Source organism: Cnephaeus nilssonii, assembly GCF_951640355.1.
Source record: "Cnephaeus nilssonii genome assembly, chromosome: 23".
In the NCBI taxonomy this organism is placed as follows: Eukaryota; Metazoa; Chordata; class Mammalia; order Chiroptera; family Vespertilionidae; genus Cnephaeus; species Cnephaeus nilssonii.
Window position 1 is genome coordinate 15,709,093 of NC_137094.1, and position 27,846 is coordinate 15,736,938.

Below are 27,846 nucleotides of genomic sequence, written 5' to 3' on the forward strand. Positions count from 1 at the left end.
TTCCAAGACCCCCAGTGGATGCCTGAAACCACAGATAGTACCAAACCCTATATGTGCTAATTTTTTCCCCTCTACATACACACCTATGGTAAAGTTTAAGTTACAAGTTCAGCGCAGCAAGAGACGAACAGCAATGCCCAGTAATGAAATAGCCCGGTTATAACCATTCGCTGTGACGGAAGGTATGTGACTCTGGCCCCTCAGAGCCGTACTGTTTGTATCGCGGGCAGATGCTGGACAAAGACACGATTTACATCTCGGGGGACAGAACGGGACAGCGTGCGATTTCATCACGCTACCCAGAACAGGGCACAATTTATAACTTATGAATTGTTTATTTCTGGAATTTTCCATTTAGTATTTTCAGACTGTGGTTGACTGCGGGTGACGGAAACCATGGAAAGCAGACTTTGAATCAAGGGGACCACTGTATACTCCACACCCCGGGGGCAGACCGGCATAATGCGGAGGGGATGAGTGAGGCGGGGGAGGTGGATGTAATCACAGTCGGCCCCCTGCCCCGTGGCGCTGGGTAAGGCTCTCAGTCTCAGGAGAGCTGTGATTATTAGAGGATGAGGACATGCTCTGGGTTTCAGAAGGATTTTAGGGTAGCCCCAGGCTCAGGGGAAGAACGCGGTGATTCTGAGGTCCTGCCCCTGGGTTTGGAAACGTGGTGTGGAGCCTGTGAGCCTGTGTGGACGAGATGGTACGTAGCAGCTTAGCGTCAGGATTCTGTGACTCTCGGTTCCTCTTTGTGGCTTCCTTCTCGGCTGAGACAAGGCTCCGGCCGAAGAATGGAGTTGTTAAGAGTGAGAACTCTGGAGCCAGACTTCCTGGGTTGGAGTCCTGGCTACTAGCTCATGACCTTGGGCCAGCTTTTCGAGGCTTTAGTTTCCTCTCCTCCCCCCCCCCCACCACCTCCCTCCCCCAGACAGATGCTTATCTCTCTCTCTTTTTTTTGTTTTGTTAATCCTTACCCCGAGGATACCTTTCCATTGGTTTCTAGTGAGAGTGGAAGAGAGAGGGAAAGACCAAGAGACACATCCATGGGAGAGAAACACATTGATTGGTTGCCTCCTGCATGAGCTTGACCGGGGCCCAGGCTGGGGAGGACCCCGCAACCGAGGTACATGCCCTTGATCAGAGTCGAACCCAGGTCCCTTTGGTCCACAGGCTGATGCTCTATCCACTGAGCCACACCGACTGGGGCTCTTTTTTTCACCGAAGTGTCCCTAAGCACCTAGAATGGTACCCACACCATTGTAAGGGGTCTCTAAACAGCTGTTGAGTTAATCATTAAGCCTTCCTCAGTGATAATTAGGATTGGATGAGTTAATACATATAAGCACGTGAAGTGTGCCTGGTCCAGTGTGCTCAGCAAGTTTTAGTAGGAACTGTTATTCTGTAATTTACTAGATACAAGGCCTGGCATTTAAATGACTTAATTTGCATTTTATTTTCCTGTTCCCAATCCCAAAGATGTTATGAAAAACCAAGGCCTGAATAGTTAAGAAAGTAAGGGGCTGATTTATTAATAATTTTGTAAAATTACTTGTACTCTGACATTGAATATTTTGCTACTCATGAGTTGTCATCAGAATATTCCGGTCCAGCTGGGTGTGGCTTAGCGGTTGAGCATCAGCCCAGGAACCAAGAGGTCACTGGTTCAGTTCCCAGTCAGGGCATATACCCGGGTTTCGGGCTCGATCCCCAGTGGAGGGCATGCAGGAGGCAGCCGATTGATGATTCTCTCTCATTGTTGATGTTTCTCCCTCTCTCTCTCCCTCTCCCTTCCTCTCTGAAATCAATAAAAATGTATATTTAAAAAAAAAGAATATTCCGTTCACAGGTAAATGACGCCATATCCAATCACGGAACATGTGCTTTTCCTAATTTATCAAGGGTTCTGCTGACTCTTCCCATATCTCTCACCCCCCCCCCCCCCATGCCCACAAATTGCGTGAATACCAAGGGCATCCGAGTCTGAAATGAGCAGCTGAGCTGGTGCCTGCATGTGGAGGCCCCCGAACTTGGCACAGCCAACTGGCCTCCACAGGAGCCGTGCCCGTGACTCGGGCCTCATTAGCACCATGGCATCTGTGACTGCGTAACTGGTCCAGACTCGTCCACATCAGATAGAATTTCCTATGTTTGTTCTCGTAATAAACCGAGCTGAGAGCTGGTTCGAAGACGTAGTAAAAGTCTTTGGAGAACTCACCCCAGCAAAAAGAGTTCAATGATTGGAATGTCTGACGCCCACAAAGCAAAGCTGGCCAGGCCGGGGCGTGATAAGGGGCCCCTCTTGGGGCGCTTCCCTCCTGCTGGGTCCTGGGGTCTCGGGGCCCAGTTGGCAGTCAGGCCCTTTCACAGGCGCGTCTCCCCGGGGTGTTTCCCTTCTGCTGGTCCCGCAGACAAATCTCAGCGGAGCAGTCAGGGTGTCATCAGTGGGAAGAGCCCCACAAATGAGCTCTAAGCTTCACTTTGGCAGAGAAACCTCTCCCGCAAACTAAGTGTCTGAAACAGAAGAAGGAAGCGTGGGGCATGGCACTGGTAACCTTTTTAAAAACATGTTTTAAAATACGTTTTTATTGATTTTTAGAGAAAGGCAGGGAGAGGGATAGAGAGATGGAAACATCCGTGATGAGAGAGAATCATCAGTCGGCTGCCTCCTGCACGCCCCCTACTGGGGATGGAGCCCGAAACCCAGGCATGTGCCCTGACCGGGAATTGAACCCTAACCTCTCGGTTCCTGGGTCGACACTCAACCACTGAGCCACACCGGCCAGGGCTGGGTTGGTTCTCTTGGCACTGAAGAATGTTTTGAGCGTCACGTGGAGAAGGGAGACGTTAGCCCTGGTGGGTGTCACTTCCTGTTCCCAGTTCCCAAGCAAACAGTGCCTGGCGGTCAGGGCCTGCCCTCCGGGTCTGCTGGGCTGTGTTTGTTCATGGGCTGACACACCTTTCCCCTTCCCCTTCCAGGCTCTGATTATCCGGAATATCACTGGCCAGTTAGAAAAACCAGCACCGATCACAAGAGAAACCACTTACCTTTTGTAAGAAGTCCAAGAAATTCCTTCTCCCGTGTTTGATAAGGTCTTAGCCAATAGTGAAGAATGTTTTGCTTAACTTTCCAGATGTTACATTGCTTGAGTCTCTAATCAAATTCAAGCATCCTGTTAATGGACAGGGAGTTAATTGTTCTTATTTTATTCTCCTACAAAGAGTTTTAGATTTTATTCTTCCTAATGACTCCCCTTGACTCCCTCTACCCCCCCGTCCCCCATACACACACACTTTACTTTGTCTACAAAGTGCATTTGTTTAAAAACTCAACTGACTTTTAAAAACATGTTGGGCACACTTTATAAAGCCAAAGAATGTGCTTAGAAAGGGACAGCGCCATTTGACTATTGCTAAGGTAACTACTTAAAGTTTCCCTTAACCTCTGCTTTATTATTTTTTAAATATATTTTTATTGATTTCCGAGAGCAAGGGAGAGAGAGAGAGAAACATCATTGATGAGAGAGAATCATGGATCGGCTGCCTCCTGCACACCCCACACTGGGGATCCGGCCACAACCCAGGCAGATGCCTTGACCGGGAATCGAACCATGACCTCCAGATTCATAGGTTGATGCTCAACCACTGAGCCATGCCGGCTGAGCCCTTAACCTCTGCTTTAAATGTTCCTGTGGTGAAGTATGTTGTGACCCGTCTTCCCTCGGGAGGAAGGGGTGGCCGGGAGCTGTTCTGTTTGCTGGCCCAGCCGGGAGGCCCCGGGCTGACGAGGCCACGCCTCCCTGCGCCTTCACTGGGAGGGCTGGCAAGTGGAAGTGCGGCCCAGTGAGCACTGGGGTGATGGGGGTCTGCCAAGGCCACCGTGACCTCCACCTTCTGTTCGTTAATCTGAGAATTTCTGTGTTTCAAGGATATTGAGTCAAGTTCTGTGTATCAGATATGTTGAACACAATGTGACATATTGAACTTTTCATTGGTTCCTGAACACCCCTCGTCCTATCACGGCACATCTGAATCATGTACTTCAGTTTTGCAACTTTTCTATGGAAGTTTGTCTTAGGTACTTCCCTTTGCTTCCATTTTCTTCTTTCTGCGTGAACTGTTCTTTTGTGGTTACCATCTGTGCCCACTGTAGTATGGCTAACGGGCGGCACAGTGGCCATGACCTGGTTTGTCACTGACTTTTTACCTGCATCCGAAGTGACACATCTTACTTCAATATCTAGCAACTTTGCACTCGCTTGCTTTTTTCTCGATTCCTTTATTCTAATGCTAACTGTGTCGAGTCACATTCAACATCCGAGTGCAAAAGGTTAAAAAAAATACAGGTGACTCATTGGGTTTGTATGAATATAGGTTCATATACACTGAGTGGCCAGAATGCGTAATAATCTGGCCACTCAGCGTATATCCTATATACTAAAAGGCTAATATGCAAATTGTCCCCTCGACCCGGAGTTCGACCAGCAGGCAGGGCGGCCAACTGCCCATGTCCCCTCCCCCTGGCCAGGCTGGCCGGACCCCACGCATGCACGAATTCATGCACTGGGCCTCTAATATATATATATATATACACACACACACACACACACACACACACTGAGTGGCCAGATTGTTATGCGTTCAGAGATCATAATAACCTGGCCACTCACTGTATGTTTCAAAACTTCACTGCCGGCGAGATGGCGTTCATGGGTTTGTAACTTTCGCCGCGGGGACTCCAACAGGAATTTTCCCAGGTATGACTCAGCAGTTTCATTGGCAAAGGGGAGCCTCTCCTTCCCACTGTCCCAGGCCTTTCATCGTGTGAAGTCACAAGTCAGGGGCCCGGGGTGAGAGCTTTGTGTGTCTGGGTTTAAGGGTTTTACAAGTTGAACTGCATGCTCTTCCCAGTGAGTGAGGTGTGCTCTGTGGGTGCCAAAGAGATGGAAGAGTCAGCGCGGTGTCTTTGTTTTTGCTAATAAAGAGGTTTACTACCTGAGATTATCCCGGCCCCGCGCTGACATCATCACGTTGGGAAGGCTCCCTGGGTCTGTTAAAACTGCCGCTCACACACGGTGAGCACAGCATCAGTGGCGTTTCTTGCATGGACTGTCGAGGTCCCGTGCCTGGATCTGTGAGCGAGGTGGTCACAGTGTCACAGCGCAGTGTTAGGGCTGTGATTATGTATTTTTTAAAAATATTTAAAAAATTGATTTTAGAGAGGATGGGAGAGGGAGAGAGAGATAGAAATATCAATGATGAGAGAGAATCACGGATCGGCCTCCTGCACGCCCCCTACTGGAGATCGAGCCCACAACTCGGGCATATGCCCTGACCAGGAATCGAACCGTGCCCTCCTGGTTCATAGGTCGATGCTCAACCACTGAGCCACACCAGCCGGGCTAGTCCTCTCCTTTGTGCATTCATTTAGCATGTGTGTTGGGAGTCTGCTGGGACTGGGCAGGCCACCAGGAACTGGGAAACCCCCTGGCCTCACGGGATCCTACGTGATGTAGAAGTCCGCCAGCTCTTAGCGTGTTCTGAGACAGGCCCGGGTGTGTGGGGGGAGGCCAGCCTGGGCTGGCTGAGGCCGGTCCTTGTAGGGGAGCTGATAGCTAAGCAGAGACCTGAGCTGTCTGGGAGAAACTTGGGGTGAAGGGGGCCGTCTTGGTAGAAGGAAGGTGGGAAGTAAAGGTGTTACATGTTGAAATGTTGGGGTTCTGCCTCTCCTATTACATCTGTACTTTTTAAGATTCCATACTATTGGGTTCCCAGCTGTTGATGTGATGGAATTCTGTGTTGCTGAATCAGACGTAAAATACCAAATTGAAGTTAAGCTACTTTGAATATATTAGCGCCACAGTAGCAGAGTGGTGAATTTTTGTTGCAGATACTTATTGTGGGAGCAGGCGAGCGAGGCCACAGTGAGGATTCTGTCTCCTCTGAATTAAAGAGCTTAACCCATGAAATTCCTTAAAGCATGTTGATCTCTAACGTGTATTGTTTTAGGGTAAAAAGATAAAAGGAGCCCAGCCGGTGTGGCACAGCGGTTAGCGTCGACCTATGAACCAGGAGGCCACGGTTCGATTCCCGGTCAGGGCACATGCCCAGATTGTGAGCTTGATCCCCACTGTGGGGCGTGCAGGAGGCAGCCGATCCATGATTCTCTCTCATCATTGATGTTTCTCTCTCTCTCTCTCCCTCTTTCTTCTTCTCTGAAATCCATAAAAGGTCAAAGGAGAGAGAGTGCGGCTGAAGGAGCAGGACATAACGTGGGCTTTCTCCTCCCAGGTCCTGTCCCGGGGCCGGTCAGGAACTGGCTTCCACAGAGGAGCCTGCTCTAAATGGCCTCCCTTTGCTGAAGGACGGGCTCGTCGTGCGCACCGACAAGGTCGGTTTGTGCGGAAAGCCTCGTGTGTAACGGCGTGTGTGTGCTCTGTCCCGCCCGCAGCTCCTGAGGAAAAGGCACATAGGAAATGACATCGTGACCATTGTCTTCCAAGAGCCCGGAGCACTGCCTTTCACTCCCAAGAGCATCCGGTCCCACTTTCAACACGTCTTCGTCATCGTCAGGGCGCACAGCCCGTGCACCGAGAATGTGTGCTACAGGTGAGCCGGTGCCCCGACGGCTCACGCCCCGGTCCATTTCAGCAGCCTCTCCCCCCGATCGTTTTATTTCCCAATTACTATTTTTAACCCCACAATTATCCCTTTTGTCTAATTATATTCCCCACTGTCTTCACTCGGGTGCTTTCTTCTGTAAGAAATAATTACCTTCCCATTTTTGAAGAAAATGAAATGCCTAGCAGATCAGAATCATAAATGATACATTTCCTTGATTTTTTTTCCCCTAAAAACTTCCTCCAGCCCCTGCCAGCACCATAAGGTAACTGTTCCCAGCCTGGGCGGGGGGTGATGTGGCCGGGTCAGTGCTTCTCAAGCAGGAGAAATTATCACAAGGGCAAAACTCTGCTTGTCAGCCCGGCTCCTGGGAACACGCACTCCCGCAGGCTGGGAACCGGAGCTGCCCCTGGCCCTGGTGACTTCCCTCAGCCGTCCACGGGCCTCAGTCCCCAGCTCTTTCCAGCGAGGCCTGCTTTTCTTCTTACCTGCTAAGTAAGGGGCAAGTCGTTTGTTTTTTTAAATTATGTTTTTATTGATTTCAGAGAAGAAAGGGGAGAGAGAAATCAATGATGAGAGAGAATCATTGCTCGACTGCCTCCTGTACGCCCCCCACTGGGGATGGAGCCCACAACCCGGGCATGTGCCCTGACTGGGAATCCAACCGGGATCTCATGGTTCATAGGGCAACACTCAACCACTGAGCCACACTGGCCTGGCTGGGCAACTCTTAAGAAACAGCTGACCTTCCGTGGGGTTCTGGAAAAAGTGTGGGCCTTTGACCTGAGGTTGAGGTGCTTGGTATGAATTCTTTATTTCTCAGAGCATTTGTTTCCTTCTCTTAAACGTGGGATCATCGTATTTACTTCAGTACATATATGTACCTATGAAGAATACATAGCGGAAATGGTGCAGAACAACTATCCGAGGCCTGGCACCCCTCAAAGGCTCTGACCTTAATAATCTGAACACAGTCATTGCCAGTTCACTGCCGACGGGCCAAGGCGGGGTGCGGTGTGGGTGGGGCCGGGGGGCCTGTGAAGACTCCTGAAGGCAGAGAAACCCGTCTGAGCGTTAGGTGTTGCCAGTTGACATCCCCAGCCCACACCCACGCTCACAGTCAGCTTGTTAGAGCCGGCGATTCTCTGGCCCTACTGTGCGGCGTGCTAGCTCAGCATGCCTGCCACCTGCTTGTCTTCCTCCCATGGCGATTTTTATACGTATCCGAGCGAAACACCACTGGCCTAATGCTCAGATCCACTCACTAACGCTAAAAATAAAAAAAAAGAAAGGAGAAAGTGTAGTATCTACTCTATAAACTTTCCACTTGACTAGACAATGTTGGTACAAACATGGTAAATTGGCTGATTCTTCTGAGATCTCTCCCTAAGAATGGTAATTATGAAAAATAATCTTCAGTGAACCGTCCTAAGGGATTGGAAACTTAAGCCGAGGGCGGTGCTGTATTCGGTGTGATTTTTATTGGCTGCCATTTTTTAGGTCAAACAAGCATTTTAAGTTACTTTCTATCTTTAGTTTATTGCTTCTATCATGACGGAGGGGTTCATTATTAGCACAAAAAACCCTAAACATACGTCATATCTATTTTTTTTCCAGGTTTTTTATTTTAATTAAACCAACCGGGAGGAATTTTTTGGGTATAACTATAGATCTTACAAGCAGAGTGGATTGCATTATGGTTTCTGTGACAGAGGAGGGGTGTGCAAACCACTCAAACAAATAAAAACTTATCCAGCCCGGCCAGTGATGCTCAGTGGTTGAGCGTCGACCTATGAACCAGGAGGTCACAGTTCAATTTCCAGTCAGGGTACATGCCCGGGTTGGGGGCTCGATCTCCAGTGTGGGGTGTGCAGCAGGCAGCCGATCAGTGATTCTTTCTCATCATTGATGTTTCTCTCTCTCTCTCCCTCTCCCCCTTTCTCTCTGAGATCAATAACAATATATATATATATTTTTTTTTTAAAAGCTTATCCAGAAATGAGGAAGACAAGAAGCTCCAAATAGCTGGCTAAGCTGAAAGGGTGTCTGTGCCAGGTTCCTGAAGGGAGGGGTCTCGGCATCACCGCTCACCTTGTTTCTCTTTCCTCCTCAGCGTTGGAGTTTCTAGATCCAAAGACGTGCCCCCGTTCGGCCCACCCATCCCCAAAGGCGTCACCTTCCCCAAGTCAGCCGTGTTCCGGGACTTCCTTTTAGCCAAAGTGATCAACGCGGAGAACGCGGCCCACAAATCGGAGAAGTTCCGAGCCATGGCCACCCGGACGCGGCAGGAGTACCTGAAGGACCTGGCGGAGAACTTCGTCACCACGGCCACCGTGGACACCTCCGCCAAGTTCAGCTTCATCACGCTGGGGGCCAAGAAGAAGGAGAAGGTGAAGCCGCGGAAGGACGCCCACCTGTTCAGCGTGGGGGCCATCATGTGGCACGTGGTGGCCCGGGACTTCGGCCAGGCCGCCGACATCGAGTGTCTGCTGGGCATTTCCAATGAGTTCATCATGCTGATCGAGAAGGAGTCCAAGAACGTGGTGTTCAACTGCTCATGCAGGGACGTCATCGGCTGGACCTCGGGGCTCACGAGCATCAAAGTGTTCTACGAGAGGGGCGAGTGCATCCTTCTCTCCTCGGTGGATAGCTGTCCCGAGGACATCCGGGAAATGGTCCAGCGCCTGGGGGTAAGTACCCCTGGGTTTCGTATTCCCTACGTCCTGAGGCCTTCAGTCCCGGTTCATATTGGCTTCCACTGTGCATGTTCCACCGTGGTGACGGCATCTAGGGAATGAATGGCATCTAGGGAATGAATGGCATCTAGGGAATGAATGGCACCTGGGGAATGAATGGCACCTGGGGAATGAATGGCTATTTCCTGTGATGACTGAGTCCGTGTAAGGATGTGAGGGACTCCAGATAAAAGGAGAACAGGATCCTTCCGCCTTGGGAATGTTGAGGAGGAAGAAATAGCAAACGAACAAAGGTCGGAGGTGGCAGGTGCAGGTGCAGGAGGAGACAGCAGCAGACAGACGTGCGGACTCCGGAGAAGCTTGCCCTTCACCTCCGTCCTCAGGAGGAGGTTGAATTTGAACCAGAAGTCGCGTTACTATTGGGAAGAAGGCAGGACCTGCCGTTCTCAGGAAGTCCTTTGGGGGTGGCCCTGACCAGTCCTTGGTGCTGGAGTGCACGGAGGGGGGTGCAACCCCTTCTTTCATTTCCTTTATTCGATGCGGCTGCATACTCTTGGGGTGTCAGAGCCCGCGAGCTGCTGCCTGGGGTTGCCTGTGGCCCCCAAGAGATGGCCCGCTGGAGGAGTGCCCCCTGCATACCGCCCTGGTGGTAGGTGCCAGGAGCCTGGCTGGCCGGGCACATGAGAGCTGAGGCCTCAGCGCCCAGGCGAGCGAGGGCATCCGTCCACAGGGGAGGGTCCTAGGGCAGGAACAGGCGTCCCCAGGCTGGTGCAGAGCCAGCACCCCCGCTTCCCTGGCATCTGCCGCTGCTGCTGCCCATCTGGGGGCAAGTCGCCAGCGTTAGCTTGGAAGTGCTCTGGGCCATTTTGAAGTTGAATGAAGTTGTCCGATAGGCTTTAGTGTTTGACAGGTGAAACTTGTAATCGTTTCAGCCGGCCGGTATGGCTCAGTGGTTGAGCGGTGACCCATGAGCCAGGAGGTCACTGGTTCAATTTCCAGTCAGGGCACATGCCTGGATTGCGGGCTCGATCCCCAGTGTAGGGTGTGCAGGAGGCAGCCGATCCATGATTCTCTCTCCTCGTTGATGTTTCTATCTCTCCCTCTCCCTTCCTCTCTGATTCAATAAAAATATATTTAAAAAAGAGTCTTTTTTGCACTGGGACAGTCCATCTGGAGCAATGCCATCTCTATGCTTAAGAGCCAAATCGGGTGACACAAGAAAGGAGGGGGGGTCATCAGAGACCGTCTTAAGCCCTAGTCAGGGCTTCTGAGGAAAGGCAGGACACCTGTGCAAGTGGATTTGCCTTTGAAGAATGAAACCATTGCCCTACCGGTGTGGCTCAGTGGATAGAGCCTCGGCCTGTGGACCTAAGGGCCCCGGGTTCGATCCCGGTGAAGGGCACGTACCTTGGTTGCAGGCTCCTCGGGCCCTGGCCCTGGTCGGAGGCAACCAATCGATGTGTTTCTCTCACTTTGATGTCTCTCTCTGTCTTTCCCTCTCTCTCCCACTCCCTAAAAATCAATGGGGAAATATCCTATGGTGAGGATTAACAAAAAAAAAAAAGAATGAAACGGTTGCATAACTCTTGTTATTGCTTTGTTCCTGATGCCCATATGGTTAATGACACTGAACTTGGATCGAGATGTGTCCCTGTCACGTGGACAGATCGAGGGCAGGGCTGTGAGGCTGAGGAGGAGCGGGCACGAGGCCTGTGTGTGTACCTCTGACACGGAGACCCCTCAGCCGCGTCTCTGACCGTCTCCTGTCCCCTCAGATAGTGACCAGAGGCTGCGAGACCGTGGAAATGACCCTGAGGAGGAACGGGCTGGGCCAGCTCGGCTTCCATGTGAACTTCGAAGGCATCGTGGCCGACGTGGAGCCTTTCGGCTTTGCCTGGAAGGCGGGCCTTCGCCAGGGCAGCCGCCTCGTGGAGATCTGCAAGGTGGCCGTGGCCACGCTGACCCACGAGCAGATGATCGACCTGCTGCGCACGTCTGTGACCGTGAAGGTGGTCATCATCCAGCCCCACGGCGATGGCTCGCCCCGGAGGTAAGCCCGGCGGGCCCGCTGCCCCTGCGGGTCCTGGGAAAACGCCGTCGCAGGCGTCCTCCACCGCGTCGCCTGGCTGTCAGCCATCAGAGCAATTTAAAAAGGGCTCTGACAGCTCTCGGCGTAAAGCACACGATAAAGCGTCATTTTCTAAGCGATTTAACGGGACAGTGACCGCGTAAAAGCTGAGCCATCGCGCTGAGCTGCAGAAATGCCCTGGCTCACCCAGACGTGAGGCTGCGTCTAAGGAAAGGAGCGTCCGTGTCACCGCTCAGCCTTCGGGAATGCAGCGTTTGTCTGTGCGCTTCCCTTCCCTAACTGAAGGCATGACTGTGTGTGTGTGTTTTTGTTTGTTTTAATATGTTTTTATTGATTTCAGAGAGGGAGAGAGAGAGATAGAAACATCCGTGAGAGAGAGAATCATGGATCGGCTGCCTCCTGCACACTCCACAGTGGGGATCGAGCCCGCAACCCGGGCATGTGCCCTGACCGGGAATCGAACCCTGACCTCCTGGTCCATAGGTCGACGCTCAACCCCTGAGCCACGCCGGCCGGGCAAGGAGCGCTATTTAAGGACAAGCTGCCTGTGGCTCTGGGAGGCTTTCTGCCGTGTCTGGTGGTGTCGGGGTCACATTCTCGCTCTGTCCCAGAAGTCCCTGCTCTGGTGGAGAGAGAGAAAGTGGGCTCAGGGGTCCGGGCCTGTGCTGTGTGACCCTGGGTAAGGCCTGGAAGGTGGGATTATCACATCACCAGCTCCTGCTGTGCCCGTGAAGGTCGGATGAGATGAGGGTTCAAGTAGCGCCTCCAGGCCTCACCAGCACCTGCATCTTGGTCAAGATCACTAAGATCCTTTCTCACTGGGACTTTCTCCTGCTCTACGGAAATCCTTATCACTCAGCGATCGCGAGCTACCACTGCTACTTGCTAACCCTCTTTCTGTGGCGACAGGACGTTCCTTATGGTCTCTCAGCCCCTGCCCTCTGCCTGAGAAGCCAGCACGGTCCCCAACCCTTCCCGCGATGCCATGTCCCTTGTCTGTATCGCCCGCAGCAGTGGCCACGAGCCCCACGTGACTGTTGCACACTTGCAATGTGGCTAGTGGGACTGAGATGACTTTTTCATTTTAACCACTTGAGATTTAATTACCCCTGTGGGGGAGGGACAAATTTCCCTCTACCCTCAATGTTCTTCTGGCTGATCTAATCCTCAAACAGATAGGAGCCAGATGAGCAAGAGAAAATGACTAAATGTAACACACACGTATGTGTGGGAACCTCGCGTGCATGAGCGAGTCAGAGTGGGGAGGTGGGTTTTGAGGTCTGGGAGACATGCTGAGCTGGGGACCAGGTGATGGCCCTGGGGGTGCAAAGGCCACTGCAGGGTGTTGCGAACAGGCGGTTAGCCCTGGCCGGTGTGGCTCAGTGGATAGAGCATCAACCTGCAGACCGAAGGGACCCAAGTTCGATTCCGATCAAGAAGCCAAGATAGTGTGTAAGTGAAAGTCTTTTAAAATAAAGTTTAAGCCAGTTATTAGGACATTTTTGCAGACAGTAAGATTTCTTTCTTTCTTCCTTTGGGGAAAATCAAGCCCTTTGATCTGTCCTAGAGGTTGATTGCTACCATAGCATTAGACAGAAATGTTACCCGGCTCTCCCTTCAGGTTAAAAGCATGTTTCTCCTACGTTTCACTTTGGCCTACAGTAAGACTTCTTAAAGCGTTCAGGAGATCCGGTTAATAAATATGTTAAAGTTACCATTATGTTTGGTATTTTAAAAAAGTAGAATTTCCTAAGAAGTACTGAATTTCGTTAGCTAAAACAAACAAACAAAAAAACTACCATTTACAAGTTTAGGCTGTTTTTATTGTTGTTTAATCCAAGGACTTTAACTGCCTTGGTCTGTGCATAATTAATCCTTTCTTTGTGTCAGATGCAAACCCTCTGATTAAAGCTATTGAGGATATTTAGAGCTTTTCCTTTGTTTCCTGGTAATGTTTCTCCCGGAAGAGACAGATTTTCCTCTGGATGAATCTGGAATAAGTGTTTTCTGCATTTTAACTTTAGCCAGGATGAGAATTAGCCATTTGCCTAGTAGTAACCCTCTCAAATTGGCCCGCCTCTCCATCCACATTTCTGCATCTTGAAGGTCTTAAGCCCAGCCTGTACCGTTTAAAATGGTTTCGATTCAGTCTTCTCGCATTTGAATTTGTAAATTTTTAAATCCACGTGTTGGTTAGTTTGGGACTCGCCTGCCTGTGGCTGCCTGGGAGCCCGATAAAGCGCTGTTGTCAGGCAGCTTCCAGGAACAGAAACCATCCTGGCCAGCCATGTGCAAGGTCACTTCAATGTCAGCCGTGCCGGAGTTCAGCCTCTGTTAGATTTTTTTTTTTTAAGAAACTGTAGGGAGGGCCTTAGAGGGGAAATGGGCAGCATTTGACTCATTTCAAAAATTAAAATACACATCTTTTAAAGGAGCCATAGCTTAGCACCATCAGTCCTGTAGCGGAATGTGCAAACATAGGCTTTAAGCTAAAACTACACCTTTGATTTGTGGCATGAAAACCCGTCTTTTTTTTTACAAATTGGCTCTTGGTGCTTGTCAGGGAGGGGCAAGGAGAAAACATACATTTACGGGTGTGTGTGTGTGTGTGTGTGTGTGTGTGTGTGTGTGATTTTTTAAAAGTTGTCTTTAATGTAAGAGCCACAAGGATGACCACAATGGCCCAATGAATGGATTGCAAGAGCTTTCGTGCTTCATAAACACTGACCAGCAAGTGAAAATGCGTCCGTTTGTTTCTGCTGCTTATCAGCTTGATGGCTGTCCAGAGGGCACCAGTGAGAGAGGATTCGCCTCGGAGCCCATCTGCTCCTGCCGGCAGTGGGTGAGGCCTGTCACTCATAGCCCCCCCCACCCCAGCCCCCCCCCCCCCCCCCATCCCGGCTGTCTGAGGTCAGGTGTTTGTTATGACTCGGAAGCTGCCGGATGTGCTGAAGTCTCTGGCTGGGAAAGGATTCACCGTGGAATCAAAAGCTTCCCTGCATTTTGCAGTCTCCTTCTCAAGCCTCGGGGTGATGATCTTTCAGCCACCCCTCAGCTTGAGCTCCAGGGAACCCCGGGCTGGGGGGAGCTTATTAAGTGATTTCCTGCCGGGACTGGATCTGCGTGAATTCACAAGGATGGGGAATGAGTGGCGGGAAGCGGCTTGGGAATAGCACTCTTCGCATGGAAGGGAGGTTAAAGGAGGAGGCCCCCCAACAGACAGCCTCTGGGCCAAGGTGAAGAGTTGCTGAAGCTGCTTCATTAACCTTGGCTTTGGGGGGGGGCTGGTGTGGCCCCGCCCCCGGCCTGCCCAGGGGACTGACATTCTGCAAGTGTCACTCCAGGAAAGCAAATCCACTCAAAAGGAGGGGAGAAAGGAAGTAACAGCTCATCAGAATCACGCATGAGTTGTTATGCAACGCGAGTGATTTAGTAACCATGTCCAATAAAAATGGAAATGGAGTTCCTTGCTGGGGTGCATCTGTTTTGTGTGATTTCTCATCCTCTGTTGACATGACATATTTTTCTATATAATGCAAAACAGTGGAAATTATCTCATGTTGTCCTGAATCCAAATTGTGGTTCTCAAATCGTTCTGTAAGCGTGGAGCTTTCTGTTCTTGTCGGCTGTTTTGCTGCTGCCTGTGGCCTGGCCATTCAGCTCCCTCAAGTGCACAGGGGCGGGTGGGAATCGAAGCAGGAAGGAGAGCTCACGTGTGTTAGATGAGCAGTGAGCGTGTGTGTGTGTGTGTGTGTGTGTGTGTGTGTGTGTGCGCGCGTGCGCGCGCGCGCATATATGGTGAGTGAAAATCTGGGCTAGGGTGAGGTTTTATTTTTTTATTATTATTACTTTTTTAAAAATATTTTTATTGAATTCAGAGAGGAAGGGAGAGAGAGATAGAAACATCAATGATGAGAGAGAATCATCGATTGGCTGCCTCCTGCACGCCCCCTACTGGGGATTGAGCCTGCAACCCAGGCATGTGCCCTTGACCAAAATCGAACCCAGGACCCTTCAGTCCGCAGGCTGACGCTCTATCCACTGAGCCAAACCAGCTAGGGCATTATTACTTTTTAATATATCTTTATTGACTTCAGAGAGGAAGAGAGAGATAGAAACATCAACAATGAGAGAGAATCATTGATCGGCTGCCTCCTGCACGCCCCACAATGTGGATCCAGCTGGCAACCCGGGCATGTGCCCTGACCGGGAATGGAACCCTGACCTCCTGGTGCATAGGTCGACGCTCAACCACTGAGCCATGCCGGCCGGGCTGGACTAAAGTGAGGTTTTAGATTAGAGGTCCAATTTATTCATATGGGGGAGAAAAATTAGTTAAATTTGGTGTTGTCTTATGGCCCCTGAAAACACCAAAAAAACCCACCAGAACTTAGGTTCTCCAAGTAACTGAACTGCACTCACTATTCTGAGTCCCTTCAGAGTAAAGTGTAGATATCCTCACTGCTTGAGGTCAGCGCATTGGGTTACAGAAGGAATGTTAGGTAGCTTTCCTCCCACTTACTCACTCATGCACTTGTTCCCGCTTTTAAAGAGTTTGTGCCCAAATCCGCTGGGTCAGGGCTATCACACTAGATGGGACAGATCTAACCTTGACTCTATGGACTCCTTTTCGTCTCCCCCTCATTCTCCAGTACAGCACCTTCCCATTCATGTTTTCGCTGCTTAAAATGTTTTCTCCAACCGTAGCAACAACCAACTGCCCGCTAGCGTGTCTCCCCGCGGGCAGAAAGCACGCTCTGTCTCTCCGTGTCCACGCTGTTCTGCCGTGGAGGATGTTGTCCTGTCACTGACCCTGGGAACAGGACGCAGGGGGTGACAGCCAAGCTCGGGCTCACTGTTAGTTGGGCAAGTAGAACTGTGTCAAGCTTGACAGGTTACCCACACCGTGGGGCCGTGGGAACGCTGGCCGGCGGTGCTCTCCTGGTGGGGAGGTCTTCGTCACAGCTCAGGCATCACGCGGCTGTGGGGGAGCTTCGGTGTTGAACTCGGAAGGATCGCACGCAGGGAAACGTTATTCCTGCTCTCAGGCTTTCTCGGGGAGACAGGGAAGTGGCTGGCTCCATGGAGAACTTGCTGAGCCTTTGAGTCAAATGCTGTGCGGGGTGCAACCCAGTGGGTAGACCAGTCGGCCCGTGTGCTTGGTGAGGAAGGAAGGGCTAGAACCTGAGGAGCCATTCAGGTCCGGGCAACCCACTGCCGCTCTCATCTCACACCTTCGGTTCAAGTCCTTTTTGTTCAAAGGGCTGGGTCATGTGGGTTTATGGTCTGATCTCTCTCGTCTTTCTTATCTCACCAGAGGAGATGTATTGATTTTTAGAGAGGGAGTGAGAGAGATAGTGAAGCATCCATCTTATATGAAAACTGCTGTTTGCAATTTTAACCCTGCTAATTGGCTTCTGTAAATTCTTGCTTGCTAAGACTACTCCCACTTCAGCGAGGCCATTAAACCTTCCCCAGACAAGCTTATCAGTGCTGGTGCCAGGCTAGGCCTCTGGTTGAGGTCTCAAGGCCCAGCACATACGGGCTCTTTAAGAACTTGCAAAAGGGGCCGGAAACACTCCATATTTGGGAGACAAAGAAGGTAAAATCATATAAATAGGGAGAATTCCTGCATATTGGGGCCCAGAATTTGGGAGACATTTTCCTCTGGACCCGCGCGTAATAAATGTAACTCCATCTCTCTGGTATTACTTTGTTCTTCTTCGGTTTTCTGTAACAAGAGAGTGAAACATCGATGTAAGAGAGAAACTTCGATCGGTTGCCTCCTACACACGCCCTGTCCAGGGATCGGACCCACAACCTGGGTATGTGTTCTGACCGGGAATCGAACCCACAACGTTTTGTTGGATGGGACTACACTCCCACCAACTGAGCCACAGCCCAGGGCTGACGTCTCTTTTTCTATCTATGGTCTAGCTGTCTTTCTGTGTCTGTAAATCAAGGACATTTGTAGGAAAGGGAGATCATCTTTCATTTAGTTCCTCCTTCCTTCCCCGGAAGCCGTCCTGTGCGGTATCTCCCTGCTGCACGCTTTTGATTTTTTTACGCATCAGGAAGAAAGAGTTTGAGAATCTAGTGACTGAGCTTCAATTCCCCCTGTCACCTTGTTGGATGACTTGGGAAGAGTTTAGCTATTAGCAGGCTATTAGCATAACAGATGTAAAGAACGATTAAAATATCAGCGATTGCCTTAACCCCCAGGGCTCGGGAGGGTTCTTTTGCAAAGTGCATAATAGGGAAGAAGCAGGCAGTTCTTTTCAGGGATCTGTCCGCCTTTGTTTCCGAGATTTTTTTTTTTTTTTTTTAGCTCCTAGTGGAAAACATGGCATAGGTGGGCCGCATTACCTGTTCTTTGTTGGTTTTCTTTCTCTTTTAAAACTATATTTTTATTGATTTCATAGAGGAAAGGAGAGGGGGAGAGAGAGAGAGAGAGAAACATCCATGATGAGAGAGCATCACGGATCGGCTGCCTCCTGCACGCCCCGCACTGGGGATGGAGCCCTCAACCTGCGCATGTGCCCTGACCTCGCATCGAACCGTGGTTCACAGGTCGATCGATGCTCAACTGCTGAGCCGTGCTGGCTGGGCTCTTCGGTGGCTTCCTAAGGAGGTGGCCACGGGTTTTGGGAAGGGCACTGAGCTAGGAGTCAGAGGCCCCAGGTCCGAGGGTGACCCTGTCTCTGATGAGCTGGGCCACCTTCCCGCCCTCTCCGAGCCTTCTCTGAAAATCGGAGCTGTAGCGCCTCAGACATCTGTGGGCGTGGCCGTGGCGTGGTGTCTGTGGGACTCGGTCAAGGGCGGGACGAGGTGGGTGGCGGATTGGGACCAGGGGCGGCATTGAGGAGTACTCCAGGCCTTCCCCCTGATTGCTGGGTTTCGTGCAAGAGTCTCTGCGACGCAGCCAAGTGAGTGAAACCAGCAGGTCCCTCCGAGCGCAGCAGACGCAAGTGGTAATTACGTGGTCAGGCTGTGGCCGTGCGGTCCAGGCCCTGCTAATTGGTTCAAATGCCTTTTTTTTTTTTTTTTGCCTTTTTTTAAGAATAAGTCTTGCCCGGCCGGCGTGGCTCGGTGGTTGAGCGTCGACCTAGGAACCAGGAGGTCACGGTTCGATTCCCGGTCAGGGCACATGCCCGGGTTGTGGGCTCCATCCCCAGTGTGGGGCGTGCAGGAGGCAGCCGATCCATGATTCTCTCTCATCATGGATGTTTCTCTCTTTCTCTCTCCCTCTCCCTTCCTGTCTGAAGTCAATAAAAATCTATGTAAAGAACTCCAAGAGGCTGTCCCGTGTCTGGGCTGCACATGGCGGGTCTGGGTTGGAGCCCAGAGCGCACACTCTCCTTCCTGGAGAGCAGGTGGTTGGCGTGGAGCGTCCTGCTGGGAGGGGAGAGGGAACCGCTCAGCCCGCTGGGCCCCGCAGGGCCGTCCTGGGTCAGGCTCCGAGGGGGACCCCACAGCCGCTCCTTCAAGTGCTCGAGTTAGTGATGGTCAGCGGAGGTTCTCCCGGGAAACGAGAGATGCCATCGCCCGGAACAGGCCTCAGGGGCAGTGCCTTCTTGCCGGCATCTCGCTGGGTGTCTGAGGTTAAGGTGCACAGGGGCCGTGCTGGCTTGGCAGCGAGTGGGGGTGCTGTCAGCTGTGAGGCGGAGGGGACGCCCCTGGGCGCCGGCCTTGCCAGAAGCGGCAGCAGCTGTGGACCAAGGATGCGCGGGTTGGAAGCTGCTTCCTGCGGCCGGAGGATGCCGCCGAGTGCATGCGTGTCCCGGGAGTGAGTGCACGCGTGTCCCTGTCACAGGAGGCCCACAGAGCTGGTTCAGAGGGACCATATTGGGTTTTTGGTGTGTGTTTTTTTTTTTAATATATTTTTATTGATTTCAGAGAGGAAGGAAGAGGGAGAGAGCTAGAAACATCAATGATGTGAGAATCATGGATCGGCTGCCTCCCGCACGCCCCACACTGGGGATCGTGTCCGCAACTTGGGCATGTGCCCTGACCGGGAATCGAACCGCGACCTCCCGGGTCATAGGTTAAGGCTCAACCACTGAGCCACGCCGGCCGGGCAGGTTTTCAGAGTGAAACAGTGGACGTAAGATCCTCTGAGGGCTCCCGCCGTGGAGCTGCTTGTCACTCCCCCAGTCCCGTCGCGTTGCATTTCCCACCAGCACATTTGCTGTGACCTTGGTCAACTCGGGGTTTGCCTTGCAGGATACACTCAGATTCATTAGACTCAGACAGTTGCTGGCTCGCGGCCGCAGTGTTAACAATTGTATTTATCTCTAACCCTGCAGCTGAGTGTTTATGGATGTCTATCTCGCATGCTAATTGGGAGCCTGCGTAGATGACATGTTCATTTGTTACAGAGCTTCCTTGTAAGCGACCCTGCAGCCTTGTCTATTGTCTCCGAGTGTCTCCTCTGGCGAGAAACGGAAAACGTGGGGGAAGCCAGAGGGCGGCTCCATCCACGCCCGGCTCGGTCAGGGCAGGAAGGCAGGCGTGTAGCGTACCTGACCCTGCGCACGAGCAGGCGAGCAGAGGGCTTCCGTCTCCCTCACGCATGTTCATTCACACACAAGACGAGCAGCTCACTTCCTCGGAAGCGCCTGTCGTGCCAGGTCTGTGTGCACATGCCCAGGTCGGGGTTCACTTGACCTTGCTTCTTGGAGAGGCATTTGCCGGGAGTCCCTTCCCAGCAGCCCTGGCGGTGATGCTTCGGATGAGCTGGGGACACGTCGCCTGGCGTCCTGCGCTGGGACCACCCACGGGGAGAGGATGCGCTGGGGCAGGCACAGGTGCGCATGGGCCTCCGCAGGCTCCTTGGTGATTCTTATTTGACACCTCTCCCCCTTCCCTAAAAACAGGTTGAATTTACTGTTCGCCTCCTTTAAAAATACATGTTATTGATGTCAGAGAGGGAGGGAGAGGGAGAGAGAGAGGAACATCCATGATGAGAGAGAATCATGGATCGGCTGCCTCCTGCACGCGCCACAATGGGGATCAAGCCCACAGCCCAGGCATGTGCCCTGACCGGGAATCGAAGCATGACCTCCTGGTTCATAGGTCAACGCTCAACCACTGAGCCACGCCAGCCAGGCATGTTCCCATTTTTTAAAGGAATTTCTCTCATCATATGGAGCAGAACGAAGGTTGACCAGGTTTGATGACATATTATAATTAGTAGTGTTTCTATGATGTCTCAGCCACAGAAATAAAGAAGGAAATATTCGGTTTATAAGAGTAGTTGCTGTAAAAGTGTCACATTATAGCGAAATTAATTTGGATTTAAAAATAAAGCCCTTCTTTGACCCTGGCCCATGTGGCTCAGTTGGTTGGACATCGTCCTGTGCACCAAAAGGCCATGGGCTCGATCGGTAAGACCTGGAGGAGGCAGCCTATCTGATTTTCCACTCTCACATTGATGTTTCTCTCTCTCTCTCTCTCTCTCTCTCCCCCCTACTCCCTCTCTAAAAAAAAAATAAAAATTATTTTTTTTTTAATTTAAATAAAAAGAAAGCCCTTCTTTTGAGAATAGCTGGTTTGTATCAGGGCCAAAGAATGGCAGTTTTTTAAATTTAAAAACCATTAGCCTATGGCGGTGCCGAGGCCGGAAGCGGACTATCCGGCCCGGCCCCGCCAGCCGCACGCATTGCAGCTCCTGTCGCTCCGCTCAGCCGCTCCTCCCGACTCGGCACTGACAGCGCCTTCTTCTCTGAGACTGCAGCTGAGTTACAGCCACTTATTAAGTCTCCAGGCTGAGCGTGAATTAAGGGCCCGCACCCCTCCACCATCTGTCTTCTCTTTGTTTCTTCTTCCTCTGACGCCAAACCTCATCAACGTGAAACCCAGACACGCACTGGGGGTCCCCTCTGCTTCCCAAGATGCAGGGTTTCCGTTCCTTCCATTCAGAACCTAACTCCGCGGCCTTTAACCTTGGTGGGTTCCCCGGAAAACTCCCGGACCCGCCCCGTTCAGGCAGCGGCAGCCCAGGGTCCCCTGAACCCCCTCGACTTGCTCCTCGGATGCAGTGGCCCTGCCTCTGGTCTGTGGGCCCCACAAGCACACGGGGCCGCGGGGAAGCCGAGCCGATGCCTGAGCCTCCCTCTCGCCCTCTCCTCTCGTCCCGCAGGGGCTGCTCGGAGCTCTGCCGCATCCCCATGGTGGAGTACAAGCTGGACAGCGAGGGCACCCCCTGCGAGTACAAGACCCCCTTCCGGAGGAACACCACGTGGCACCGGGTGCCCACCCCGGCCCTGCAGCCCCTGCCCCGAGCCTCGCCCGCCCCCGGCACGCCCGACCGGCTGCCGTGCCAGCAGCTGCTCCCGCAGGCGCAGGCCGCCATCCCGCGCAGCACCTCCTTCGACCGCAAGCTACCCGACGGCACCAGGTACCGTGGCGCCACCTCCGAAGGCCGCCGTGTCCCATCGGGGGCGCAGCCAGGCTGTGGGGGGCCTTCCCGTGTGGCTGCGGGGTTCTGAGTCGGCTTGTTCTGGCAAGTTGGCAGGCAGCACTGGGGCAGGACCGGGGTGCGGGGATGCGGGAGCCCCTGGCCCTGGCCCTGGCCCTGCGATGGAGCGGATGACACGCTGGTCCTTGCGAGGGACTGAGTGTGAGTCAGCCACGGATGTAACGTGCAGCATAGGGAACAGAGTCCGGATTATTGTAGGGACCGTGCACGGTGCCAGGTGTGTCCTGGGAACCTCAGGGAATCCCCTTATACCAGGGGTCCTCAAACTTTTTAAAACAGGGGCCAGTTCACTGTCCCTCAGACAGTTGGAGGGCCAGACTATAGTTAAAAAAAACTATGAACAAATTCCTATGCACACTGCACATATCTTATTTTGAAGTAAAAAAACAAAACGGCAAAAACACCCGCATGTGGCCCGCGGGCCGTAGTTTGAGGACGCCTGCCTTATACAGTGCATATGGCCAGTCACTGTTGTTCACCTGAAACTAATATAATACCGGACGCCAACTGCAGTTGAAAAACAAATATGAAAAAAATGAGGGCCCCAATCACAGATTCCGCCACCAGGGCCCCCTCCCCCTCCCTCCACGATCCTGCGGGTCAGCTCAGACCCTCTGGGCCAGTGGTCGGCAAACTCATTAGTCCACGGAGCCAAATATCAACAGCACAACGATTGAAACTTCTTTGGAGAGCCACATTTTTTAAACTTAAACTTCTCCTAACGCCACTTCTTCCAAATAGACTCAGCCCAGGCCGTCGTATTTTGTGGAAGAGCCACACTCAAGGGGCCAAAGAGCCGCATGTGGCTCGCGAGCCGCAGTTTGCCGACCACGGCTCTAGGTGCCTGCGAGCAGCGCTGAGTAGAAACAAGGCTGCCCCGTCAGGATGAACCCCATCTCCCCCGTGGCCGTGTGTTAAGGGGGCCCCACATCATGAGCTTTTCCTGGCTTTCCTCCTTTTCAGCAAAGTGAGTTGAGTTTAAAATGACTTTTGTCGAGTTTAGGGTTTTCTCTCTGCACAGTTTTAAGTCCAGAACCGAAGTGTGTCTTGTGTGAAGGTCACACACCAGGTCGTGGTGATGTGTTCATGACGCTGGCCCCCTGGGGTCGCATGGCTGTGCTTCCATATGTTACGGAACCACGGTCTGCACAGCGACGTTACATGCTCCGGCCACGTCTTTCCTGTGACGCAGCGCCAGCCGTGAGCACCCGCGGTCTCCGGCATCACCACGTCTCACTTGTGTCCACCACGGGTCCTGCCCCTCCTGCCGCGTGTGCTTCTGCCCCGTGGCAGCGGGCTTGTTGGGAGAGCGAGATAGGCCAGGTGCCGGCCGCACAGAGGCCTCGGGGCCCTGCTAATGATTCTGGTTCCGTTTCAGAAGTTCGCCCAGCAACCAGTCATCCTCCAGCGACCCCGGACCCGGCGGGAGTGGGCCCTGGAGACCGCAAGTGGGCTACGACGGGTATGCCCATCTCCCCCTCCGCTGGGCCTGGGAGGAGCTGGGGGGATCTAGGGAGGGCCTGGGAGGAGCTGGGGGGATCTAGGGAGGGCCTGGGAGGAGCTGGGGGGATCTAGGGAGGGCCTGGGAGGAGCTGGGGGGCCTGGTCAGAGCCTGGGAGGAGCTGGGGGGTCTAGGGAGGGCCTAGGGGAGCCCAGGAGCCTGGGGGAGCTTGTTTCGGGGACTGCACAGCATACGCCAGTGATGGCGAACCTATGACACGCGTGTCAGCACTGACACGCGTAGCCATTTCTGATGACACGTGGCCGCATGCCGAGGATGAAACATTTGCTGCTCCTGAGGATGAAACATTTGCGAAATAATGTTTTTTCCTCAAAGTGACACACTACCCAAGTTATGCTCAGTGTTTTGGCGAAGTTTGACACACCAAGCTCAAAAGGTTGCCCATCACTGGCATACGCAGTCCTCGGAGGATGTAAAGATGCCACTCTGAGCCTATCCAGGCAAAGGCTCCTGGTTTCTATCTAGGCAGCTAGTGCTTACTTGTCTGTATTCCAAGCTTGTCTGCTTTTTCTTTTTTTAATGTATTTTAGTTGATTCCAGAGAGGGAGAGAGAGAAACATTAATGATGAGAGAGAAACATGGATCGGTTGCCTCCTGCACGCCCCACCCTGGGGATCGAGTCTGCCACCCGGGCACGTGCCCCGACCGGGAATGGAAGCGTGACCTCCGGGTTCATGGTCGACGCTCAGCCCTGAGCCGCGCTTCCGGCTGCTGTTTCTTTAGTGAGGCCTTTGTGAGCGTGTGGACAGGAAGGAGTCGGGGCTGTCTGGGCAGTGCCCTTGAAAGTGTCCCCTCACCTGCAGAGCAGGCAGGGTCGTCTCGACACCCCTTTGCCCGCCTCCTGGTGGGGAGGAGCGGAAGGCTGCCTCCGCGTGGGCTGAGGCCCCGCTTGCAGCGTGGGCTCCCCGGGTGCCCCGGAGCCCGCAGGTGAGGTGAGCCCCAGGGCGCCTGGGAACATGGCGACGGGCTCAGCTCTGTGCGCTCCCCAGGTGCCAGTCCCCCCTGCTGCTCGAGCACCAGGGCCCGGGCCCTTTGGAGTGTGAAGGAGCCAGGGACCGGGAGGACGCCATGGACGGAGGCAGGCACTCAGGTAATAGGGAGCTCCAGTACCCCCCCCCCCGCCACGCCCTCCCCTCCTGCTTCCTCTTCTCCATCCCTCCTGCCTTCCCTCGCTCATTCCGCACACGGCTGGTGGGTGTCGTCAGGCTTGACCCCCAAGGTCATTGGGCCGGGTCAGGCTGGTGGTGGCTATAAAAATGGACCATTGCCTTTATTTTTTTAATATACATTTTCAAAAAATATATTTTTATTGATTTCAGAGGAAGGGAGAGGGAGAGAGAGAGAGAGAAACATCAATAATGAGAGAGAATCATTGATCAGCTGCCTCCTGCACGCCCCCACACTGGGGATCGAGCCCACAATCTGGGCATGTGCCCTGACTGGGAATCGAACTGTGACCTCCTGGTTCATAGGTCAATGCTCAACCCCTGAGCCACGCCGGCTGGGCCGGACCAGTGCCTTTATGGTGCGTGTCCTGCCACCCCGGGCATGTCCGCTATAAGACCAGAAAGTCCTAGAGCCACGGTCCTGTTCACTTTACCGGGACGTGCTGGCTCCTGTGCTCTCTGCTCTTCTGCTAACGCTAGACATTGGGTGCTCAGCTCTTCTCTCTCCGTGTGACAGAAACCAAATGGCACGGCCCAGCCTCCAAAGTCCTGGGCTCCTACAAGGACCGAGGCCTGCAGAAGGACGGGAGCTGCAAGGAGTCTCCCAACAAGCTGTCCCACGTAAGTCCTCCCCCGCGTGAGTCCTCCCTCACATAAATCCTCCCCCGTGTGAGTCCTCCCCCGCGTGAGTCCTTCTCCCACGTGAGTCCTCCCCCACTAAGTCCTCCCCCATTAACTCCTCCCCCACGTGAGTCCCTCTCCCATGTGAGTCCTCCCCCGCGTGAGTCCTTCTCCCACGTGAGTCCTCCCCCATTAACTCCTCCCCCACTAAGTCCTCCCCCATGTGAGTCCTCCCCCACTAAGTCCTCCCCCATGTAGTCCTCCCCCACGTAAGACCTCCCCCATTAAGTCCTCCCCATGTAAGTCCTCCCCCCACGTGAGTCCTCCCCCACGTAAGTCCTCCCCCCACGTGAGTCCTCCCCCATGTAAGTCCTCTCCCCACTAAGTCCTCCCCCATTAACTCCTCCCCCATGTAAGTCCTCCCCCCACGTGAGTCCTCCCCTGTGTAAGTCCTCCGCACACGGGTCGCAATGCAGCCTCTCCGATGCCTCTCCGCACGTCACGTTAGCTTATTGCCAGGACTTCTCCACGGCGTGTCCTTGACCCCGCAGGCCTCTCAGAGCCGAGGTGAAAAAATAAATAAAAATTCAAGATTTTTTTCTCTCCTTGATTTATGAAGAACCTCGAAGAAAGGTCAGAGGTCATAGTTGTTACTGGCAAGGCCACGAGGGCACCGTCAGCCTCTGACCCCGATACCCAGCGCCGATAGTCACTAAACCGTGTTCCTCCCGTAACCTGTGAAGTGTCTCCACCGTGGGTGCCGGGCTGACGGGGCGTGTCAGCCGGGTGTGGTCGGGGCGCCCTGCCGCCGCTGGTCACTGGTCGCTCAGTGGGACAGGCCTGATGGGCCAGGATGACGGCGGGTGTCATTCACTGTCCGCCCGGCCCTGAGGCGGAGCTTACAGGTGACTCCTCAGTGAACATGAATTGTTGGTTGTTGCCAAGGAAGGCCGTCTTAAAGTAGCTTTTTTTTTTAGTCCTCACTGGAGGACATTTTCCCATGGATTTTTTAGGGCGAGTGGAAGAGAGGGAAAGACAGAAACATCGATGTGAGAGAAACACATCCATTGGTTGCCTCCTGCACGCACCCTGACCAAGGCCCGGGCCGGGAAGGAGCCTGCAACCAAGGTACATGCCCTTGACCAGAATCGAACCTGGGACCCTTTAGTCCACAGGCTGACGCTCTATCCACTGAGCCACACCGGCCAGGCTGAAGTAGCTTATTTTTTAAAACTGGAAGCTGTAGAAATCGGATCAGCTCCTGGGTTGAGTTGTCTTTCCTCCTCCCTCCCTGTCATTGGCGAGCTCTGTTGCTGAGCGTTAGCCCATATGGGACCGTCCTCCCTCGGCCGAGCCTGACCTTGGCTGACCTTGTCTGGGCAGCTCTGCGGTAGCCGTTCAATCCCACCTCTAGGTCTGCGTGGCCTCAGCAGAGGGAGGCGGGTGGGGGTAGTCATGAGAGCATGCTGTGTGACAAACATCCGAGGCGCTGAGGGTGACAGAGCAGAGGCCAGACCACGCTGCAGGGTCAGCCCTTGGCTGGTGCCCAGGTCTTGCTTGTGTCCCCAGCTGTGCAAGGGGCCTGTGTGACCACGCCTGACAGACGGGGACATCACTCTGTTCTCTCCCCCTTCTGTCTCCCAGGGACCCCACAGCTTCCCCCACAGAGCGCCTGCCCCGTTAGCTCGCTCGGGCCTCCACGTGCCTGTGACTACAGCATCCCCTACACTCTAGACGGCCCGTGAGGTCCGAAAGGTTGGCGACCGCTGCTCAGACGGTCTCAGGGGCCCCCCGTTAACCCTGTGATCCCCGAGTCTCAGCACAGGCGGGCAGTGACGGCAGCGTCCCGCTGTGGCTCACCCCCGCCTTCCCGCCCAGACCCAGGCTGGCGCCGTAATTTGTCACCGAAGCGCTTTCCTGGTAAAAGCCCGCTCTCCTCCTGTCACTCATCTTCCCATGCTGCCCAGCTCCTGCGGCTGCGTGGACTGTGTTCTGGTCAGCGACACCGTGGCCATACTTCCGTGCTTCATGCACAAGTAATGAACACAGACTGAGAAGGTTCCATTGGATGGGGGATGGAGTAGGGGAGGAGGAATCGGGGACAGGGTTTCTTTAGTAAGTTCTGTCATTGGCTCACTCTGAAGACAGAGGAGGGGGTTGTGGTGAGCGCGTCTGTCTGTGGCTTCGTGAGTCCGGGTGAGAATAACCGTCTTCCTGAAGGAGCAGGTGCAGCCACCCCGGGAGACAGGGCGGGCTCGGGTCCCGCCAGCACAGTGCGGCAGCCCCCAGCAGCCCGGCCCGCGGGCTGTGCTTCCCAGAGCCCGGAGTGTTGCGTTGACACTCCGCTGCAGTCGTTAGGTGTGCAACCGCACGATGGCTAAGAGCCGTGTCCGTGCCCTCTTTAAAAGGTCCGTTATGGCGCTGGCCGGTGTGGCTCAGTGGATAGAGCGTCGGCCTGCGGACCAAAGGGTCCCGGGTTTGATTTCGGTCAAGGGCATGTACCTCGGTTGCAGGCTCTTCCCTGGCCCGGGCCCTGGTCGGGGCATGTGCAGGAGGCAACCAATCGATGTGTTTCTCTCACATCCATGTTTCTCTCTGTCTTTCCCTCTCTCTTCCACTTTTTCTAAAAACCAATGGAAAAATATCCTTGG

General features: G+C 53.4%; 1 protein-coding gene across 3 annotated transcripts in view; it reads left to right on the forward strand.

The window, feature by feature from the left end:
- Window positions 1-27,846, forward strand: part of SIPA1L2 (signal induced proliferation associated 1 like 2) — a 113,360-nt gene that overhangs the window by 68,173 nt on the left and 17,341 nt on the right. For all 3 annotated transcript variants that reach the window (XM_079763480.1, XM_079763482.1, XM_079763481.1), the window contains exons 7-13: window positions 6,452-6,609; window positions 8,735-9,311; window positions 11,093-11,367; window positions 21,548-21,805; window positions 23,265-23,348; window positions 24,398-24,498; window positions 25,092-25,195. In XM_079763480.1, the coding sequence (XP_079619606.1) occupies window positions 6,452-6,609; window positions 8,735-9,311; window positions 11,093-11,367; window positions 21,548-21,805; window positions 23,265-23,348; window positions 24,398-24,498; window positions 25,092-25,195 (1,557 nt within the window). The remainder of the gene's footprint in view (window positions 1-6,451; window positions 6,610-8,734; window positions 9,312-11,092; window positions 11,368-21,547; window positions 21,806-23,264; window positions 23,349-24,397; window positions 24,499-25,091; window positions 25,196-27,846) is intronic.